Source organism: Mustela erminea, chromosome 10 (assembly GCF_009829155.1).
Source record: "Mustela erminea isolate mMusErm1 chromosome 10, mMusErm1.Pri, whole genome shotgun sequence".
NCBI classification, from domain to species: Eukaryota; Metazoa; Chordata; class Mammalia; order Carnivora; family Mustelidae; genus Mustela; species Mustela erminea.
The window spans coordinates 91046170-91066579 of NC_045623.1; the positions used below are offsets into that span (position 1 = coordinate 91046170).

General features: G+C 50.5%; 1 protein-coding gene across 1 annotated transcript in view; it reads right to left on the reverse strand.

Annotated features, from left to right (window-relative positions):
- Nucleotides 1–20410, reverse strand: part of MAN1C1 (mannosidase alpha class 1C member 1) — a 138884-nt gene that overhangs the window by 69515 nt on the left and 48959 nt on the right. The window contains exon 2 of the mRNA XM_032361571.1: nucleotides 15507–15603. Within this exon, the coding sequence (XP_032217462.1) occupies nucleotides 15507–15603 (97 nt within the window). The remainder of the gene's footprint in view (nucleotides 1–15506; nucleotides 15604–20410) is intronic.

The window sequence follows — 20410 nt, forward strand, 5'->3', positions numbered from 1 at the left end:
CCAAGGTCACACAACTAGGAAATGGAGCCGAAGCCCTCTGTTCCTATCCAACTGGCAAACTTGTCTCAAGCCACCAGGACCCTGCCTCAGGGGTTTTGCCTCGTCTCCAGTCGGTGGATTGAGCGGCAGAGTCTGGGATGTTTCTGGGGAGTGGTCTCTGCCCAGCTTTGCATCCTGACCTCTGGAGCCTGGGGGAGCCTAGAGGGTATCTGTCATTTGCCAAGGGACCCACTTTTGGATGTATACCCTGGTCAGGGCACAGTTTATGTCTGTGGAGTTCAAGGTCCTTCAGATAAAGCCATGCTGCAGGTGGTAAGAAGGACCCCACTTCCGGATGTGGCAAGAACAGGAGCAGCAGCTTTTCCCAGTCCAGCCAGACCCCTGTGACAGCCCCTTAGACTTTGGAGAGTCAGGTAAATAGCCTCACCTGGGCTATCTGGGATTTTGTCCTCCTTAGTTTGGGAAAGATATGTAAATACTTTGGCTTTCCTTTTAATGCAGGGTAGAGGGATATAATGGACAAAGGCTGAGCAGTTTCAAAATAAGAATGTCACAGCCTTGGGTGCCTAGGTGGCTCAGTGGGTTAAAGTCTCCGCCTCTGGCTCAAGTAATGATCCCAGGAGCCCCGCATCTAGCTCTCTGCTCAGCAGGGAGCCTGCTTCCTCCTCTCTCTCTGCCTACTTCTGATCTCTGTCTGCCAAATAAATAAATAAAAAATCTTAAAAAAAAAATGTCACAGCCTCCTTCTGATGTAGTTTTGGGATATAGGTGAGGTTTGGTGGAGTGAGGTCTGGAGCCAAAGGCCGAGAAAGAATTCTTGAGACGTCTTTGGTGCAAAAAGGTGGTATTATTAGGGGCACCTGGATGGCTCGGTCAGGTCATGATCCCAGGGTTCTGGGATCGAGTCCCATTTCGGGCTCCTTGCTCAGCAGGGAGCCTGCTTCTCCCTCTCCTCCCAGCTCCTTCGCTCTCTATTGGTTTCTCTCAAATAAATAAATAAAATCTCTCTCTCTCTTTTTTTAAAAGGTGGTTTTATTAAAGCACAGGACAGGACCCAAGGGCAGAAAGAGACACACTGGGGTTATCCGGAATGGCTGACTGTATACTTTGGAGCTGAAGGAGATAAGGAAAAAGGGAGGTTTTCAAAAGAATTTTCATATGATAAGGAGGACTTACAAGATACTGGAGGCCTTGCTATTATCAAGCTAAGGTTGTTCTTCCCTCTAGAAAGGCATTAACATTAAGCCAGTTGGGAACTTCCTGGAGAAATGTCACACAGATCCCACTCAGGAGTGGGGCGGGGGGTGGGCAGGAGGCTGCAGGGCGTCAACTCGTGCTTTGTCCTGAGCTTGCCTTCTGCTCCCTCATCACTTCTTTTTTTTTTTTAATTTTTAATTTTTTACAAACATATATTTTTATCCCCAGGGGTACAGGTCTGTGAATCACCAGGTTTACACACTTCACAGCACTCACCAAAGCACATACCCTCCCCAATGTCCATAATCCCACCCCCTTCTCCCAATCCCCGCCCCCCAGCAACCCTCAGTTTGTTTTGTGAGATTAAGAGTCACTTATGGTTTGTCTCCCTCCCAATTCCATGTTGTTTCATTGATTCTTCTTCTACCCACTTAAGCCCCCATGTTGCATCACCAATTCCTCATATCAGGGAGATCATATGATAGTTGTCTTTCTCTGCTTGACTTATTTTGCTAAGCATGATACGCTCTAGTTCCATCCATGTTGTCGCAAATGGCAAGATTTCATTTCTTTTGATGGCTGCATAGTATTCCATTGTGTATATATACCACATCTTCTTGATCCATTCATCTGTTGATGGACATCTAGGTTCTTTCCATAGTTTGGCTATTGTGGACATTGCTGCTATAAACATTCGGGTGCACGTGCCCCTTTGGATCACTACGCTTGTATCTTTAGGGTAAATACCCAGTAGTGCAATTGCTGGGTCATAGGGCAGTTCTTCCTGCAAAGAAGACATCCAGATGGCCAACAGACACATGAAAAAGTGCTCTATATCACTCAGCATCAGGGAAATACAAATCAAAACCACAATGAGATATCACCTCACACCAGTCAGAATGGCTAAAATCAACAAGTCAGGAAATGACAGATGCTGGCGAGGATGCGGAGAAAGGGGAACCCTCCTCCACTGTTGGTGGGAATGCAAGCTGGTGCAGCCACTCTGGAAAACAGCATGGAGGTTCCTCAAAAAGTTGAAAATAGAACTGCCCTCATCACTTCTAATCGGTGCACACACACGGACCCTTCTTTGCATTCACCGTTACCGCTGGATACTGCTAACGCACTGGCCGGGTCAGTGCCACACCAAGGATGCACAGGGCAGATTATGCGGAAGTCCTGGCCGCAGGGGGTTCACAGTTCCAGCGGCAGAGGAAACCGGACGTGCCGGCTTTGGAGGCAGGCAAGCCTGGGTTGGAGCTGCAGCTCCAGCTCTTTGCAGGCTTGGGCAAGTTACTTCTCTCAAAATCTCAGTGTGCTCCTCATCACAACACCTACTTCAAAGAGGTACGGGGGTGGGGGGGGAGACATGAAACTGGAGAAGGTGGGCACCTGGGGACACGCCCTTCCGGCCCCAGCCCCTGAGATGTTTCTGCGCCAGCTTTCAAAACAAAAATGAGAAGGAAGGAATTCTTCCCACCAAGTCCGAGTGGTAGCAGGCTTTCGGGACCCTCCCCTGGCAAAGGACACAGAAACAGAGCTACATTATGACTTTTGTGGGCCCCAACTTCATAAAAAATATATTAAAAATGATCTTTTAGAGGCACCTGGATGGCTCAGTCAGCTAACTGTTTGCCCTCGGCTCAGGTCATGATCGCTGGGTCCCGGGATCAAGTCCCACGTTGGGCTCATTGCTCTGCGGAGAGTCTGCTTCTCTCTCTCCTTCTAACCCCTCCCCCACCACCCCCAGCTCGTGTTCTCTCCAGTTATCTCTCAAATAAATAAATAAAATCTAAAAAATCTTTTATAATTGCATTTGTATAAAAATGAATATAACCCAGGCTAGGTTCATTATTATATTTTTGTCTTCTGATTTTAAGAGAAATTAAAATTACAATACTTCTATGAGCTGTAGGCACTGTGTCTAATGAAGAAGTCAGCCCTGTACGGGGGGCATCTTGGGTGCTGGGTGCTGGGTGCTGGATGCCGGCACCAGGTCTCTTCCCTCCAAACCTGCTTCCTTCCACCCCACGCAGTGCCCCCACCTCTGTCTCAGCACCCATGCTCTACCCAGTGTGACCTCCTAGGCTCGGCCGGTGCTGCTGCCCCACCTGTAAGAGAGACCTCATTGACACTTGGCAAACTCTACCCCCAACAACTCTGCCCCCTCCCATATGACTCCTCTCAAATGCACCAGCCTTGTCATCTGCCGGCACTGAAATGTGGGGAACGTTATGGGAACTTTTCGAATAGTTTCAGGAACTTGCTCGGCAGCTCTCCTTGGGTACTGCCACCCTCTCCTGCAGCCAAGTCACTCAGGTACGTGTCCTGCCTGGCAGCATGGGCAGATGGCCTTGGTCTTCTCTCCAACCAGCTCATGGCATCCTGCTCCTTTTGCACCCTCTTCCTGGCTCCATCCCCAGCTGGGAGCCTGGCACACAGTAGGTCCTTGATACAAAGTTGCAGAACTGAATTAAAACTTAAATAATCCCAACTCTGCCTGTCCCCAACAGCACTATCGGTTACTTGTTGCAAAAAGACATCCAGATGCATTTCTGGGCAACTGCTATTTTAGGAACAGTGTTATTTGGGGAGCTGAGCGGTGCTGGCTGGGTAAGGAGCAGGCAAGAGGGCCTCCGCCACTGTGGCTCCCTTCCTCCCTGCCCCAATCATCTGCTTGGCCATCGGCAGGATTAGACAACAGCAATTATCCCCACATGGTCTATTCCCAGAATTCAAAGTTATTGGGGGAGAAAATGCAATTGTGCTTTTATCCAGTCATTAAAAAACAAAACAAAACAGGAGCCGTGGATTTTAAACTGCCTTTCAGATTTGATGAAAAGAAAAACAAACTTGAGTATTAGCCCTAAATTGTGCTGACAACACACTTCCGGGTCTCTTTGTCCTCCTCCACGCTCCCTTCAGAGGTTTTCAACAATTCCTATTGATTCCTGCCTGGTTCTCATGCCTGGGGAGAGCAGGGAACTGATCTGCCAGCCAGTGGCCCCCCCCCCCCCCCACCGGTGATGAGGGAGCAGGAGGCTGGCTGAGGACAGAGCAAAAGCTGGCACCTTGCACCCCCTCTCCACCTGCTCCCCTCCGTAATACGTGTAGCGTTCCTCAGGCACCCCTGACTGCCATAAAACGATAAATAGTTAACTTGCAGGGATCACAGTCCTGCAGAACAGGAATCTCCCTTGCTCTACAGATGTCCTAGAGATCTAAACAGGGAGGTTACCTTATCAATAGCACAAATTTCCAGAGGCAAATAACTCTCAGTTCCTGAAGCCCTAATGTCTCCCTCCCCACCATAAACTGGAGGAGGCTGAGGTAGAAGGGAATGTAAATGATAGCAGGGTCATAACACCCCACCAAGAATCTCCCAACTATCTTGATGTTAGTGACTGACCTAAAGACGACATTGATCAGGCCATAAGGACAAGGCCTCCCTCCGGCACCTTGTAGGCCCTCCTTAACATGTGAAAACTCTGTTGAAACTTCCCATCCCTTCCACCGCAAGATATATAACATGCCTACCCTTACAACCCGGGGCAGCAGCTCTTCCTGCCCACGGGTCCTGTCCCCATGCTTTAATAAACCACCATTTTGCACCAAAGATATCTCAAGAATTCTTTCTTGGTCATCGGCTCCGGACCTCAGCCCACCGAACCTCACCTAGGTTCTAGAACTTCATCACCGGGGGGCGGGGGGCAGGGAGGGAGGATGGGGAGTGAAGTCCAGGCTCCCCCAGCCCAGAGAAGCGACCCTTGCGGGGTCCTCCCCAGTGGCTGGTGCCACACCTCTGCTCCCATCAGAGAGCCCGCTGCCCGCTCAGCCACACCAGACCGACATCAGCCAGGGTGAAACACCCCAAAGTAGCCCAATCACCCACTATTTTAGGACCTAGAAGCCACAGGAGAGTCCATATGCCCACAGAGGCCCACACCACAGAGAGAGAATGGGCCTCGCCTAGGACCCAGAGCAGACGGGTGGTTGAGAAGCAATTAGAAGCCAGGTCTCCTGGTTCCTGAGGTTTAGGATGGGGAGAAAACACCAGGGAGCTACATTCAGGAGACACCATTTTTATACCAGTACTGCTTGCATGAAGTCTCTTACCACATCCCCACCTGCTCTGGCCACACCGGACATCTTTTAGACCTCGAGGGGCCATGATCTCATTCAATCTCCCCTCTAGGCTGTTGCACTTGTGTTTCTGTGCCCGTGACCCCTCTCTTATGCTTCTGCCTTCATACTTCAACTTTCTGAAGCCCATTGCTCCAAGAAGGAATTCAAGAGCTCTCAGTGTGAGGACCTTACTATACTTGTACCACCTGAATTGAAACTACAAGTTCATATATCTCTTTCCCCACTAGCCTGGGTGGTCTACATGGATGTCTTCCTGCTGCTTCCTGTGTCTAGAACAGTGTCTGGCACAATAGAGGCACTGAACAATCACAGACAGATAAGTTAGTAGTCTCATAAGATCCTAGTAACAATCCTATGGGATGTCAACCTCCGCATTCCACAGAAGAGAAAAACTGAGGCTCAGGAAAGAAAGGTAACCCCTGTCCAGTGAGTTGGTAGGGTCAGGATTCAGAGACTCCAAGTCTTCTGACCCCAGGTCAACATTTTCTTCATTACAACCCCCTTCCTGGCATAATAACAGAACTAAAGAAGGTCTAGTTCACACCCTTTTGGACCTGTGTGTTATGGCTGGGGTGGGCTGGGGAGCAGAGAGGTCGCCCCATGGCACTGGGAGATAGCATGGGGACGGGGTAATGAAGGAAGACTTTGCTAACCATTCCTCCTGCTATAATAAGCCCTTGAGGCAGCCAGCCTGGGAGGTCCAATTCACATCTAGGTTGAGGTGGGAAAAGCAGGGACGGACCCTTTCAGACCAGGGCTGAGGGGCAGTGCAGGACAGCTCTGCTCCAGGGAGCACATGCCTGGGAAGCTCGAGGTTTGAACAAAGGGTGTGGCTTTTTTTTTAGATTTTATTTACTGATTTGAGAGAGAGAGAGTGCACAGCGGTGGGGGAGGGGCAGAGGGAAAGGGAGAAGCAGACACCCCACTGAGCAGGGAGCCCAATGTAGGGCTCCATCCCATGACCCCGAGATCATGACTTGAGCCAAAGGCAGACACTTAACTGACTGAGCCACCCAGGTGCCCCGGGTGCAGCATCTTGATTAAGAGGGAAATATTCAGTAGGAGGCGACAATGAAGCATACTGATGACAGCAAGCGTTGGCAAGGATAATGGAGAGACTAGAACTCCCACCCGATGGCCGGTGCGACTGCTGATCCATTTCTCCACTTGGCAAGACTGGTAGCATCCAACTAAAGTTCAACATACCAATATGGTATGACCCAGATGTTCAAATCCTGGGTGAATCCCAGCGTTAAGTGGCTGCTCGTTTCCCACCAAAAAGCATGTACGAAAGTGTCTATAACCCTCAAGTACTCCCATAGGAATGTAAAATGGTGCAGCCACCGTGCAGAACAGCCTGGCAGTTGCTCAGAAGTTTACACACAAAGCTACCACGTGATCCAGCCAGTCCCCTCCTAGACAGACACCCCAGAGAAATGAAAACCCACGTCCACCCAAAGACTTGCACATGAATGTTCAGAGCTGCATTATTCGGAAGAGCCAAAAAATAAAAAATATAAAGCAGACACAATCCAAATGTCCATCAACTGCTGAAAGGATAAATAAAATATGGTCTACTCGCAGGACGGGATATTATTTGGCAGTAAGGGGAAATGAGGAACCGGTACATTCCACCGTGCGGAGGAACCATGAAAAATGAGGCCCAAGGAAAGAAGTCAGTCGCAAGAGACCAGATATCATACGTTCCTTTTCATATGCAATGTCCAGAATAGGCAAATCTGTGTAGGAAAAGAAAGTAGATCAGTGGTTGCCAAGGGCTGGCAGGAGAGGGACTGCTGGAAAGAGAGGCTGCTGATGGGTATGGAGTTTGCTTGCAGTTGCCGCGAACTGGAAATAAAAATGTCCAACAACAGTAGAATGGGTGGGTAAACTTGTAAAGGAGTGAACTGTTTATGATAGAATTATGAGTGAAAAGCAGCAAACCATGAAAGAGTATAGAAAGTCTGGTGCGAAATTTTGAAGCTGACTAAACTAATCTAAGACAACAAAAGTCAGAATAGCAGTGGCTTTTGGGGGGCTGAGTGTGAGGGGCCCGAGGGGACCTTGTGGGGTCTGGGAAATGCTACCTTGATCTGCGGCATAGCTACAGGTTGTACCCATCTGTAAAACTCAGTGGGATTGTGCCTTCTGCTGTAGGTAAGATCTAAGATACATTTCAGTGTTTAAAAGGTCATTTAAAAAAAAAAAAAAAAAGAGGCTCAAGTGAAAAGACCAGGGCTGAGTCCTGGCTGTCAGGCTTTTGTGAGAGTCCCTGTCCCTCTGAGTGCCTCATTCCCCATCCTCCAGACATCGGACCAGATGGTTTCAAAGAATCCAACTGGCACTGACAGTCTGAGATTCTGCGAATTCACATACCTATTTGTCACTGAGTTTGTTGGGAAATTTGGCAAGTGCTTGCCATCAATGTGGTGCGAAGAGAAAGGGGGCTGGCTGTCTGCTGTGGGCTCAGCCTTGTTTCCAAGGAAGGCAAGGTCTTTGGAAAGTGGGTGGGAACACCCCGCCTCCAGGAGGGAATGTCACTTTCGATATGAATCATCTCAGGCATCCAGCGACTTGCTCTGGGAATAGATACCCTGACTCACTTCTCCCTGACAGGGACAAGACTTGCTACTAAAATTTCAGATTTCAAAAGAACCAGCACAGCCCAAATAGCCTCTCAGAGGCGGAAAAAGAAAAAAAGAAGAAGAAGAAGAAGAAATCAGCCTGGTAACCAACCAGGAATCACAGAGGGGATGGGCATCTTTCTTTGTACTGAAGACCGGACGAAGCCCAAAGGAGGCCGCCGGCTCACACGGCTTCTGGCGCCAGGGCTGGGATGGGGACCCGAGGCTCCTGACCTCGAGTTTTCTTTTTACAACAACCTGCTACTATAGTTTTTAGAGAAATAAATTATGCTCTGTGCTGGTGGGAAGCCTTTTAAACAAAAAAGAAAAAGAAAACAGCCGAGACGCATCTTAATTAGAAAGTGCTTGGGAAGAAAAAAAAATCTTTGCGGGAGGAGGGTGCAGCCAGCCTCATGCCTTGAACTGTCAGTGGCATGAGAGAGGGAACATCCAGCAGGCTAGTTCAGAGGGGAGTGCTTTGCTCCAATAATTACTCATCTGACCTGAGGGGCTTTCTGGTTTTTAGGAGGTGGTGGCAGGCAAAATCATGGACATATCATCCAAGGCCACCGGGAGAACCCCCTCCCCCCAGATGACCATAGCATCTGACTGGCAACTGCCGGTTCTGCCTGTTCTTCACATGTGGGGTCAATATTTTCATCCCATTACCCTCCGCGTGCTAAAAGCCCATCTGCCAGTGACCGGTGCTTCTAATCCATTTCCTCTGTGCTCTGAGAGCCCCCCGCAGCCTCCGGATGGAGCAGCCACGGCTCCCAAAACATGTGACTCCCCGGAAGGCTTGCTCGATGCCCTTACGCCTGACCCGTTCTATGCAAGGATGAGCAACATCCCCACTTCCGACGCAGATGACAGCTCTTCCTCAAAACAAACCCAGAGCCTGGGTCAGGAATGTGCACCACGGCTTGCTAAAAATCAGTGAGCGACATGGCCTGATGACGATTTCCCAAGAACGATGGATGGAAACTGGGTGTTTGTTTTTTCAGAAAAACAACCAAACTCATAAAAGTGGATATGGCATTTTCAGCCAGAGAAGTCAACGTGTTCTGTTACCCAAAAGCAGGGGAAGGCGGGGAGGAACCAGGGGTGGGGGCATGCATGCCAGGCAGGGTACTGGGGCGACCTGACCCTGCCCCCACCTTCCCAGGTGAGTAAACTGAGGTTTGGGGAATTTTGTGACTCGCCCAATTTCATTCAGTTGGTAAATGCTGAGGATCTGACCCCAGGCGTACCTCTAACGTCAAAGGGCTGCCTCCTGGGAACAGGTTTCGAGATCGTGGAAACAACATGGAGTTCTGGGGAAACTGCAGAAGCAGGTGGTTTTCGCGAACGGTCTCTCTGGCAAAGTGTGCAGTTCCCTAGGCAGCCATGCTGGTGGAGTAACTCTCACCCCCACAGAAAGATCCAGGCAGACCAGGGTGTGTGTGTAGGAGACTGTGAGCATTTTGCAGAAGGCACTACTAAGTCACACGCCAAAAAGCAATTGTAAAAGTGACATCTTGGGACCTGGATTTATTCCCTCTTCAACATCATATTTGCTCCGTTTACAAGGCAAAGATGATTTTTCTCCCTGCCAAGGCCGAACATTCCCAGCCTGTGATCTGAAAATCATGCTGTGTTCATTTCGCCTCTTAACTCACCCAAGGCCATAAATCATCCCTCGAAACGGGGATTTGGTTGGCAGTTCTATCGGGGATTCACAAGGCAGAGGCGGAATCCAATTTGGGGCTCTCACAGTCCTCCCGGGCCGGCTAGACCACGCACGCTCCTCCAAGCTCCACAGAGAAGACGCCCGAGAAGCACATCTGCTGACTAAGCAGGACCCTTGCTCTTCCGGGGTTAGTCTGCTGATTCTAAACTCGCTCTGTGACAGAGGAGAAGGTCAAGGCCACTGAAGAGAACAAGAGGAAGAGAATAAAGCCAGATCCAGCCCTTCCCAGCCAAACCAAGAGCGAAGGGCTAAGGGGAAACAGGGCACGCAGAGACAGTGGTGGGCAATTCATTCATTCCAAAATATGTATTGGAGGCCCATGATGTGTTATGTGCCAGGCACTGTTTCTTTCCTTGGAATATAATTATTTTCCCGAGTATTCTTTTAAGAAACAGAATAATAATGGCAGTAGCTTATGGTTAACGAGCATACAAAGACGGGGACGTGGAGGCACGCGGGCAGGCACTGCACGTGAATTTTATCTAATCTCCCCAACTGCTGGGTGAAGGAGGGGTTATTCTCATTGTACAGATGGAGAAACTGAGGTGCAGAGAGATTAGGAAACCGGGCCACAGGCACAGGACTCATGACTGGCAGAGCCAGGATTCAAACTCAAGCAGGCATGGTTCTCAAAACCAAACTACCCTCGGCTCCTCGTACTGACAGCCAATGGCATGCTTTGCAATTCTGTGTTTTCAGGTTATTGGGTGGGGATAAGGTATTCTCCTATGCTGGAAGAAAAGAGGAACATCTGAATCTTTTTCCAAGCCCTGAGTACTCAGCCAATGTCCACTAACTAATGATGCGTGGAGAAGCGTGGCTGCAGACCTAGGAAGTGTGTGTCCTCTCTGGGCTTCCGTCAGGGCAGGGGAGCAAGATGCAGCCCCACCAACCCTGAGACCAACCCTCTGCCCTGTTCCCTTCTCTGTGGCCACTGTATATGGCCACTGGGGGACAGGGCAGCACAGTGGCTTATGGACTAGGTTTTGAAGTTTGACAGCCTTATGATCAGGTCTCTGCTTGATAACTGTGTGACTAAGCAAGTCCTAAAACTTGCCTAGCCTCAGAGTCCTCATCTGTGAAATGGGGATCAGATAGGTAATACATTCCTTACAAGGGCTGTGAGTAGGACACGAGAGAATATAGCTACAGTGCCCGGTGTGATGCAGGTACAGGAAGTGGGTGGGCTCTCTGCCCCCAAATCATACATCTCCTGGTAGTCTGCTCCCTCTGAAGCTCTGCAGATTTCCAGCTCCTAGTGGTGATCTGGCCATGACCATAGGCCTGCCTCTCAACAATCTGGCCTCGGTCAGTTTAGCTAATCTCAGAGTGGGTGGTGCAAAGAGCACTGGGCTGGGACTCAGGCCACCAGAGTCTAAGTCCCCAGTCCTGTAATGAACGTGCTGTGTCACCTTGGGCAAGTCCCTTCCGCTCTCTGACCTTGGTTCTCCCTGACTCAGAGGAAGGAGTGGGAGTTGCCTTGAAACCCTTTCACCCTCTCTGGTGGCACCCACTCCCAAGGCTCTGTGCCCTGCTGGTTTTCCTTGCTGCCAAGGGAAGATGAAGTTATCAGGGCTCACTATGACTTCTTGGGAGGATTAATGCTCTTTAAGTGCTTCAGGGCTGGAAGCTGGCACCAGTGCAAGGTGTCACTTACTACCCGCCCGGAAACTCTTATCCTGGCAGGAGGCTGATTTTTTCCATGGCCTTGAACTTTAACCTTTCCCTGCCTAAAAATTCCTCTGTAAGCTGCTTAAATAAAGGAGTGAACAGGACACTGCCTACCGGTGGGCTGCCCACCCACGATTCCTGCCATGGGCACTCCAGGGCTGGGGCGACAGGACAGGAGGGATCTGGTCTTGCAGAGCCCTGGAACCCTCACGTGGGTCCTTGGATCCAGGGGTCTTGGACACGCTCCAGTCAACGTGAGAGAGGCACACACTGTCCTAAGAGCCTGACGTCACCCTCATAGCAGCTGACTTGAAGAATACCAGACATGAATATGCGCACTTCTCATGTCTTAGCTCATGTAGTTCTCAAAACAATCCTGTGAGTAAGTAGTATTGTGGTCCCAACTTTACAGCTGGGACCGTGAGGCCCAGAAAGGTTAAGAAACTTGTGCAAGGTCACACAACTGAGAAGTGGCACAGCAGCATGCAAATGCAAGCCATCGGCCTGAGTCCAAGCTCCTCAGCCGGCTTACTGAGTGTCCTCCCCAGTCCTAGCAGCAGGCCCTTCTGCAGGTGAGGAAGCTGGGCCTCTGTGTACTGAGCCATCATGCTTTGTGGCACTCCAGCGGCCGTGTCACCCGCTGGCTCTGCTCCCTCCCCTCCCCAAAGGCGTTCTGCGACTGGCAGACTTGACCCTGTGACTTACTAGTGGTCAGAGAGCTGCCATCGAGTGCCCACTCTGGACCTAGCTCCAGGCAAGGCCTCAGTCCATCTCTAGTCTGTCACCACCGCCCAGGAGGTGGGAGTCTCTGCCCCACTCCGCAGTGGGACGCCACAGAGCTACTAAGTGGCAACACAGAGGTTCTCCTCAGGCCTGCTTAGATCCAAAGTCCAAACTCTCTCCACCACCTGGCTGGACACTAACAGGGACAACTGGAGCGACCTCTCAGAGGAAGGGGAACAAGGCAGATATCCACCATGGCCTGGGCCACAAGGCAATGAGCAGGCTAAGGCCTTGCTCGCAGCACAAGGGGCTTGGGAACATTTTCTGATGGACCCGCTGAGCTGGAGGTTAGGAAAATGGAAGCCTCTTTGACTCTGAATTGTGAAGGACACAAAAACTGGCTCGAGAGACACATCGCTCGGCAGTCTCACTCTCGGAGTGAGAACGGATTCAGGGAGGGGTGCATGGGCAGCTGGGAGCAGAATTCAATTTGGTGAAATGCTGCACAGGAGACCAGGCTCGGCATCTGATGTTCTCACTGCAAAGCCAGACACCAGCGTGAACTCGTGACTCTTCCCCGTATGCACCCCTCTCAGCCCTGCGTGAGCCCATGTCCGAACAGCTCAGCCAGGTCGGGCGGGGGTGCGCTGCTGCCACCTGGCCTTCCTGGCAGGACTCAGTCTGCAGTGAAGTCACTGAAGATGGCAGCGGCCAGAGCCCAGCAATGATACCACCTAGCAGCCTACGTGACTCTGGAAAAAGAACAGGGAGGGTGACAAGCGGCTTAACCCAGGTTAGCTCACCTCCTTCTATCTTTGGGAATAGTCTGGCTTCAAAGCCCCTTATGGCTCCACCCCAAACTAGAAGCTCCTCCTCTGGGTGTATTCCCATAAGCCTCTGGCTCATAAGACACATTTGTGGGTAACCACAGTCACAGCTACTACCTATTAAGTAGGTTCTGTGTGTCAGGCAGGCCCTGGGCTACAAGTCTGATGTTTTCATTAGTACCACTGTGCAGAAAAACTCGGGCTCATGGAGAAATGCCTTGCCTAAGGTCACACAGCTTATGGACCAGAAAGTGGTCCATAAGCATTTGTTGAGTGAAAGACTAAACCTTTCCCAGGAGCCAGCTGCCCACTGCGCCCTCTTTGCTGGCTGCACAGGAAAGACGCTGCCAGGACTCCTAGAGGCATGGGAGGATTGGCACCCAGGGGAGCGGCTGCTCTGGGAGATGGACACCGAGGAGACCTCAAGACTTCCCACGGGCTCACCTGGGCAACTGCTGAATGCATGTATTATACTGTCAATCGTAAACCACTGGCACATACTGGGCCCTTTGCATGTTCATACATGCTCTCATAGTAGTCCAGTATGAAGGACAAATGAGCAGGGGTCCAGAGAGGTTAAGCAACTCAGGCTTGGCTACACAGATAGCTCAGGACAGAGTGAGGACTTGTACCCAGGTACGTCAGACTCAAAGTCCAAGTTTCTTTCCACTGTTCTAGCTGCCCACACTTTCTCCATCAGGTCCGGTGACTGAAAAGGGACTGAAGAGTCGAGATGCAAAGGACAGCCCCGAGGAATTTCACACAATGGGACTTGGCTTAGTCCTATCCATAGTGCTCCCCATGGTGCTCCCTCTGCCCCATGGATGGTCTGAGCAATAGCTATGCCCGGGCTGTGCAGTTTCAGGAGTCAGCCTCCCCTGACTTCCACCAATTCCCTGGATATCTGCAAACTGTCAGCGAGAAGGAGAGGGGAAGCCTCCGTGGTTCCATCCCAGATTTACACTGGTAGCCAAAGCTCCAATGACTGTGGTGAGACCCACGCTGGCCCCTTTCCCCAGGGCTAATGTGGGACATCAGGTAAGGTCTATGTTCCAAGACAGAGAAGATAGCCAGACTCTACACATCTCATACTTGAGGTTAAAGAAATATCTGCCTTTCTCTCTTCTGACTCAGGAGTCCTCCCTAGGAATCTATCCAAAGACAACATTTTATGCACAAAGATGACAACTGCTGAATTATTTTTAATAGCAAAAAATTAGAAATGACTTCTGTCCAACATTAGCAGGATGGTTAAATGAATTATGGCACATCCCTGCAATAATTGCCATCCTTTATGACAAATTTGAATAAGTTAGAGAAACACTTATGATGTAACATTAAGCCAGAGAGAGAGAGAACATAAAATTGCATATCGAGGAGAAAAAAGGCACAGAGAAGATGGGAAGGAAATGAACCACAGGTCAACAGAGGTTGCATGTATGTGGCAGAATGAGCTATTTTTTGTCTGTTTTTCACTTTTTGATACCTTTTCTTTTCCCCTATGTTCCTATGATAAACAGAAAAATGAAAGAAGTTACCAAAAATCTCTCTTTCTCACACAGACACACCCAAGGCGAGTGAGTTATTAGAACATCCAGAAAGGATGTGATGCTGACTGGTTAGAGGGAGGAAGGCAGGTCCAATGTCCCTCTTCCCGGAACACAGGCACTTCTCACAAGACCATACACGTAGGGGCCATCCCTTTAAATCTCCCTTGAAGATTTTCCTGGGACTTTTCATCTGACTTGGTTCTTTGGTTCTGGACCTCAGGGACCTGTGTCTCTAAGGAGTGAGGAACACAGTGGGTGAATTTCCATCTCTAGCCCCGGACAGCTCCCATCTCTCAGGGAAGAAGCAGGCCAGGCTGCCTCCGGCATCTTTTCTGGAGAAAGGCCTGCAGAGTGGAGAGCTGGCGACTTGGAAGAGTGTTAAGTTTGGAATGTGAGGCCGTGCCCACAATAAGGCACTCTACAGACTGTCCAGCTGAGAGAGGCTCTCGAGTTAGGAGAACCCGCGGCTGGAAATGGAAGAGATACAAGCAAGAGAGGCGGCAGGTCACACAAGTGCTGCCAACACAAGGCAGTTTCTGTGACACTGCCTGATGAGCGACAGTCCTGACCATCCACCGGTGGGGTGTGCAAGACACACCTGCAGGACCCTAAAGGTGGCACACTCGCCTACCTCATCAAAAACCGGTTCCGTTTCTCATGAGCTCACCTGAGATCATCTTACAGCTACACCTGGGGGACTGGAGTCAAACCCAGTCCTCTGTGTCCTTCAGAACCCCAGACCTGCTCCTGGGAAACAGGTCTCCATTCCTCACCATCCCCAGTCACACGTCCAAGTGTGTTTGCTCCAAAACACAGATGCTAAGTGCGTACAAAGAGTATAAAGTGAGAGGGAAGTGTGTTGGCTTCCCCCAAATCTAAAAGGCTCAGAAACCTCAAGAGCCCAGAAGGAACTCAGACTTGGGAGCCCTGAGTCTGGGGAAATAGAGACACAGCTCAGCAGGGGGTTGGGGAGGAAGAGCCAAAATTGAATTCCACTTAGCCAGCAGAGGGGCTGTGGGTCTCACCCACACCAACTCACCAAACATGTTGCCCTCATAGCCGTCTTTTGTGAGCGGTCGGAGCTCATTTTTCCCCATGGCGTAAAGTCTGTAGCTCCGCCAGGCAAACTGCATCATCTGTAAGAGAAAGCAGGAAACAGAACCTGAGTGTGGCAATTCCCAACTGCGGGCACTGGCCACTGGCTTTGCCCTCCGCAACAGGATTCGAAACCATATAAAAAAAATAATAATCATCTTCCAACCTGAAGAAGACCACTTTCTCTCTCACATAGTTCTATTCACAGTGACAGCTGCCTGAACGGCCATTCTCTTCAGACGACCCCAGAGCCCAGAGTCTACCCAAGGATTCCTCAGAGGAGACACAAAAAGCAATAAATACATTCTAGCTATCCTTCAGAGCCAAAGTGAAAAGCCACCTCTTCCATGAAGCCTTCCTGCTTTGCTCTGGCCTAAAGCTATCCTCTGAAAGGAAGGAAACAACTCACAGAGTGATGCCTGGTACAAAACAACCCCTGAACTAGGGATGGTTGACTCCATTCTGCAGATAAGGAGACAAGGCAAAGACATGAGGTAATTTGTCCAAGGTTAGCCAGAGAGTCAGTGAGAGTGCTACGAACTGAACCCATGCCCTGTGGCTCTGAAGCTTTAGGTCTGCCACCCCCGCTAAAGCCTTTGTTCTGTCCCTTAACGTTGACACAAGTCTCTCCGCACCTTTCTGACACTTGGCTTGACTCACCCTGGCCATCCCAGGTTCCCCAGCACCCCAGCCAATCACTTATCAGGCTTTGTTTCCCTGGCTATGAACCAAAAGCTCTTCAAAGCCAGAAACTATGCCTGCCTCAGTTTCCCTAACAGCACCCAGCACAAGTCTTGGCACAGGTAGGCAGCAATGAATATTCATCAACTCTGTCCCCCAGTCCGTGCATGAGTTCTTAGTACTTTAAGGAAACGATGTCAGTTTCTAGGGAACATCACGCCAGCACCTTGGTTCCCCAGATGCACTTAGCCTGGAGGCTAGAGGAATGGACGTTCAGTCCTGCTCCCCTGGCCCCCAGGCTCACCCCTCTAGAGTGCTGCCTTTTCGCCTCTGCATGGCAGGCCGCTTGGGCGACAGTGGGGCCGGCAGCAGAGGCACAGCTGGGGGCCCGGTGCCTGGGGAGGTAGCTGGTTTACTGCAAAGAACACAGGGTTCGAGGCCAGGGCCGTCTGTGTGCGCCCCTCACCTCTTCTTTGACCTTGGCAAGTGACTGAAGGTCTCTGAGCCTCAGTGGACTTCTCTTGGAAATGGGGATACCAAGGGCTGTTTTGCTGAAAGGTTTAACCCCTAATCCTGAAAGGTTTATGAGAAAGAAAGTAGCTGGAAATGTTGTTTCTGACCTGCCACAGCATGTGATTGACAAGCACGAGTCCTCTGCCCTCTTCAGCCTCTAAAAACCCAATCTGGTCCTCCAAACCACAACCACCATCCCTCCTTCCACCTGTCCCTAGTTCTCAAACTTTGCTGGCATCAGCATCACCTGGAGAGCTTACTGAATCAGCCCGTCGGCCCCATCCTTGAGTTTCGGATCCAGCAGGTCTGTGGTGGGCCCAAGAACTTGCCTTCCTAAGGAGTTCCCCCACGATCCTCCTGGTCCACAGGCCATGCCTGAGAACCACCCATCTGGTCCACGTGTTTGTCTCTACTTCTCACCTCCCCTCCAGACACTGTATGGCACCCTTCTACTTCTCTCCTTCTCGCTCCTGGCCTACCCTCCTGTCGCAGCCCCCTCCTTCTGGACATCTCCACCCTCACCGTCCATGCTCCGCCGTTCCAGGCGCCAAGGCTTAGAAGCAGTCTCTCCCAGGCACATCTGGACCATGACCTCTGCTGCGCCTGCCGCTGTGACCCAAATACACGGCCCAGGAGGCAGATGTGATGAGTCTGTGGCCCACGCCCCCTGTGAAGTGACAGAGGGATCTGGCGGCACCTCTCCATTTCCCAGATGTTCAAACTGAGGCTCAGAGATGGAAGTGGTCAAGATGACACAGCCAGCAGGGCTGGGAACCAGGCTCTTTCAACGCCCAGGCTGGCCAAACCTACCCCCGTGCTCGGCCTGGTATGTGACTTCCCATGTGACACACATGCAAATGTCATGGTAACGCATGCCAAGCACTTGGCACGGGCTTTGAGTCCTAGTTCCATTCCTCTGTTATTTTCTACTTACCCTGAATTGGCAATAACAGAAACTAATTGCCGGGTATGAGTGCTTAAGGGAGACTGGCCTCCTCCCTCAGTATCTCTCATCTGGAGGCTCCCTCAGTTAAGTCAATGAGAGCTGAGGTTGGGGAGGGGGTGCGGGGAGAGCGGCAGGAGGCTGGTAAAACATACATGACAGCAGGAAAGAAGCAGCAGAGGTCTGGAGGGGGAGGACCTCCAAACCCCTCCTGCTTGCAAGAAAGAGAGAGAAGTGGGTGTACCCGAGTGATTAGGAGAATCACGGGTCTGTACATGTTCCCATGAGAGCTGCCACTGTGCGGATGTGGAGACGTTTGGAACGGGGCCCATTACCTCAGTCATCCACACCAGTGGAGGGGAATGAAGGCACAAATAATCCCTATGCCACTTGGGACTGGATTCAGAAGGCAACCAGAGTGGCTCTCAACTCTCTCTCACACTCACACACATAAGCATGCGTGTGCGTGCGGACACACTCAGGTCTCCCATCTCGGGTCACAAGTGGCTCAACCTGGGCACTGGATGAGCAAGGGACAGGAAAAGACCCCCACCAGGCAGTCTGTACTTCTCTTCCTGAAGCATCCTAAGCCAGCCCCGAGCTGGTGTCCTGTCCTGTGCTCAGCGACAGTCTGGGCTACAGCTCCAGCAGGAATGCGGCTATGGGCCCACCTTCTCCTCCCCTGACTACTGCTTCCCTTCCTTCAGATCCCAGCTGAAACAGCACTTTTGCAGGAGGCCACTTCCCCAGGCATGCCTAAGTCAGGCCCCCACTCCTTCCCCACACTCTTGACTTCACAGCCCACAGCAGCCTGCAGTCAAGCTATTATGTGGGCCCCCCTCACCCACCCTGGTCATTGCTGCATGTCTCACAACGCATCCAGGGCCTGGCACATACTAGGTGTCCCCGAATATTTGCTGAATGGCTGTGAGAACAAGAAAATGGCTGTAGAGTTTAACACGTGGTTGGCAGACTGGTGGACCTCATGTGTCCTGGGTAAGATAGGTAATGGGTCAGAGGAGAAGGGCTTCTTGGCAACAGAGGCACTGAGAAGAGGGCAAGTGTGTGTCTCAAGTGGGTACCCAAGTGTCCTGATGGACAAACAGGACTGTGAGGGGCACAGGAAGAGGACGAATGACGGAAAGGCTATCTCACTCTGGAGCTGGTGATAACATGCCCTGGGTGACCCCTGAACTGGACTTTAGGGGTGGACAGATCCTCGCTTCATGCAAGGATGGGAATTCTAAAACCTCAAAGGTCATCCAGACTACCTCCTGGCCCATGCAAGTTCCTTAATTAAAGATTAAGTAATGCCTCTTTGAATACCCCCAGTGATGGGATGCTCACCACCTTACCGGGCAGCCCATTTGACTACAGTTTCACAAAATGCTTCCTTAATTAGTCCAAATCTGTTTTCCCCTATGGACCGTGGGAAAGACAGTTTATACTGCCTTTATACCAGAGACCTTCAGAAAGGGGGAGCCACGGGCGCCTGGGTGGCTCAGTGGGTTAAGCCGCTGCCTTCGGCTCAGGTCATGATCTCAGGGTCCTGGGATCGAGTCCCACATCGGGCTCTCTGCTCAGCAGGGGGCCTGCTTCCCTTCCTCTCTCTCTGCCTGCCTCTCTGCCTACTTGTGATCTCTCTCTGTCAAATAAATAAATAAAATATTAAAAAAAAAAAAAAAAAAAAAAAAAAAAGAAAGGGGGAGCCAACTCTCTAGTCACCTTGGGCTATCTGTTGGCCCACCGAGCAGCCCAGCTCCTTCAACAATTCTCCTCCTGGCCGATCTCTGAATTCCCTGAAACTGCAGACCCATACATCACCGTGTTTTTCCGGGGTGCCCTAAGACTTTGTTGCCCATTTGTTAAGGTTGGCTATACTTTCGTTAATGAGAAGAAACTGAAGTGCAAACTCCCCCTGGTTGCTTCTGGACCAGATCCTGTGGGCGTGAACTTGCCATTTGCCCCTAATAATTTTATGTTGTAGGACTCTGCCTACCCTTCTGTGCCATCAGGATCTTCTGGAACCAGATCTTACAATTCAATGTGCATGTATCTGCCTGCATTGGGTAATCTGCAAACTTGATAGGACTGCCATCTGTGTCTCCTCTCCGAGTTTTGGACAGGAACACTAAACAGGGGGCCTGAGAATGGTATCAGGGAAATCACCGCAGAGGCCTTCCTCCTGGATGTTGCATTTTTGAGTGTTACCTGTCAGCAAGTGAGGAACCCACCAATCAATACAACCTCTGCGTCTCCATTTTGGCACATGAAGACATTGTGAAGGACAGGGCTGAAACACAAAAACACTCCCCTAGCATAGCTAGTACAGAAAAAATAAATTGCTGCTTTTTTTTTTTTTTTTTGCCTTTTTTCTGTTTTTAAGGAAAATCCAGGGTTAGATGGGCATGGTTTGTTCTTAGAGAACCCATTTTGGCTCCTACGAATCACCATTTTTTTGTTCTAAATGCTTGCAAATCATTAACTTAAAAACCTATTAGTGCCTCCTAGGAGGCTATAAAATAAAAAAAGAAGAACAAAAACTAGTGTTGGCCACAATGGGGAGAAATTGGAACCCTCATACATTGTGGGTGGGAATGAAAGTGGTGCAGTCCCTCTGGAGAACAGTTTGGCAAAAAAAGTTAAATAGAAAGTTCCCATGGGGCCCAGCAACTCCACTCCTATGGAGCTGTGCAGAAAAGAACTCACAG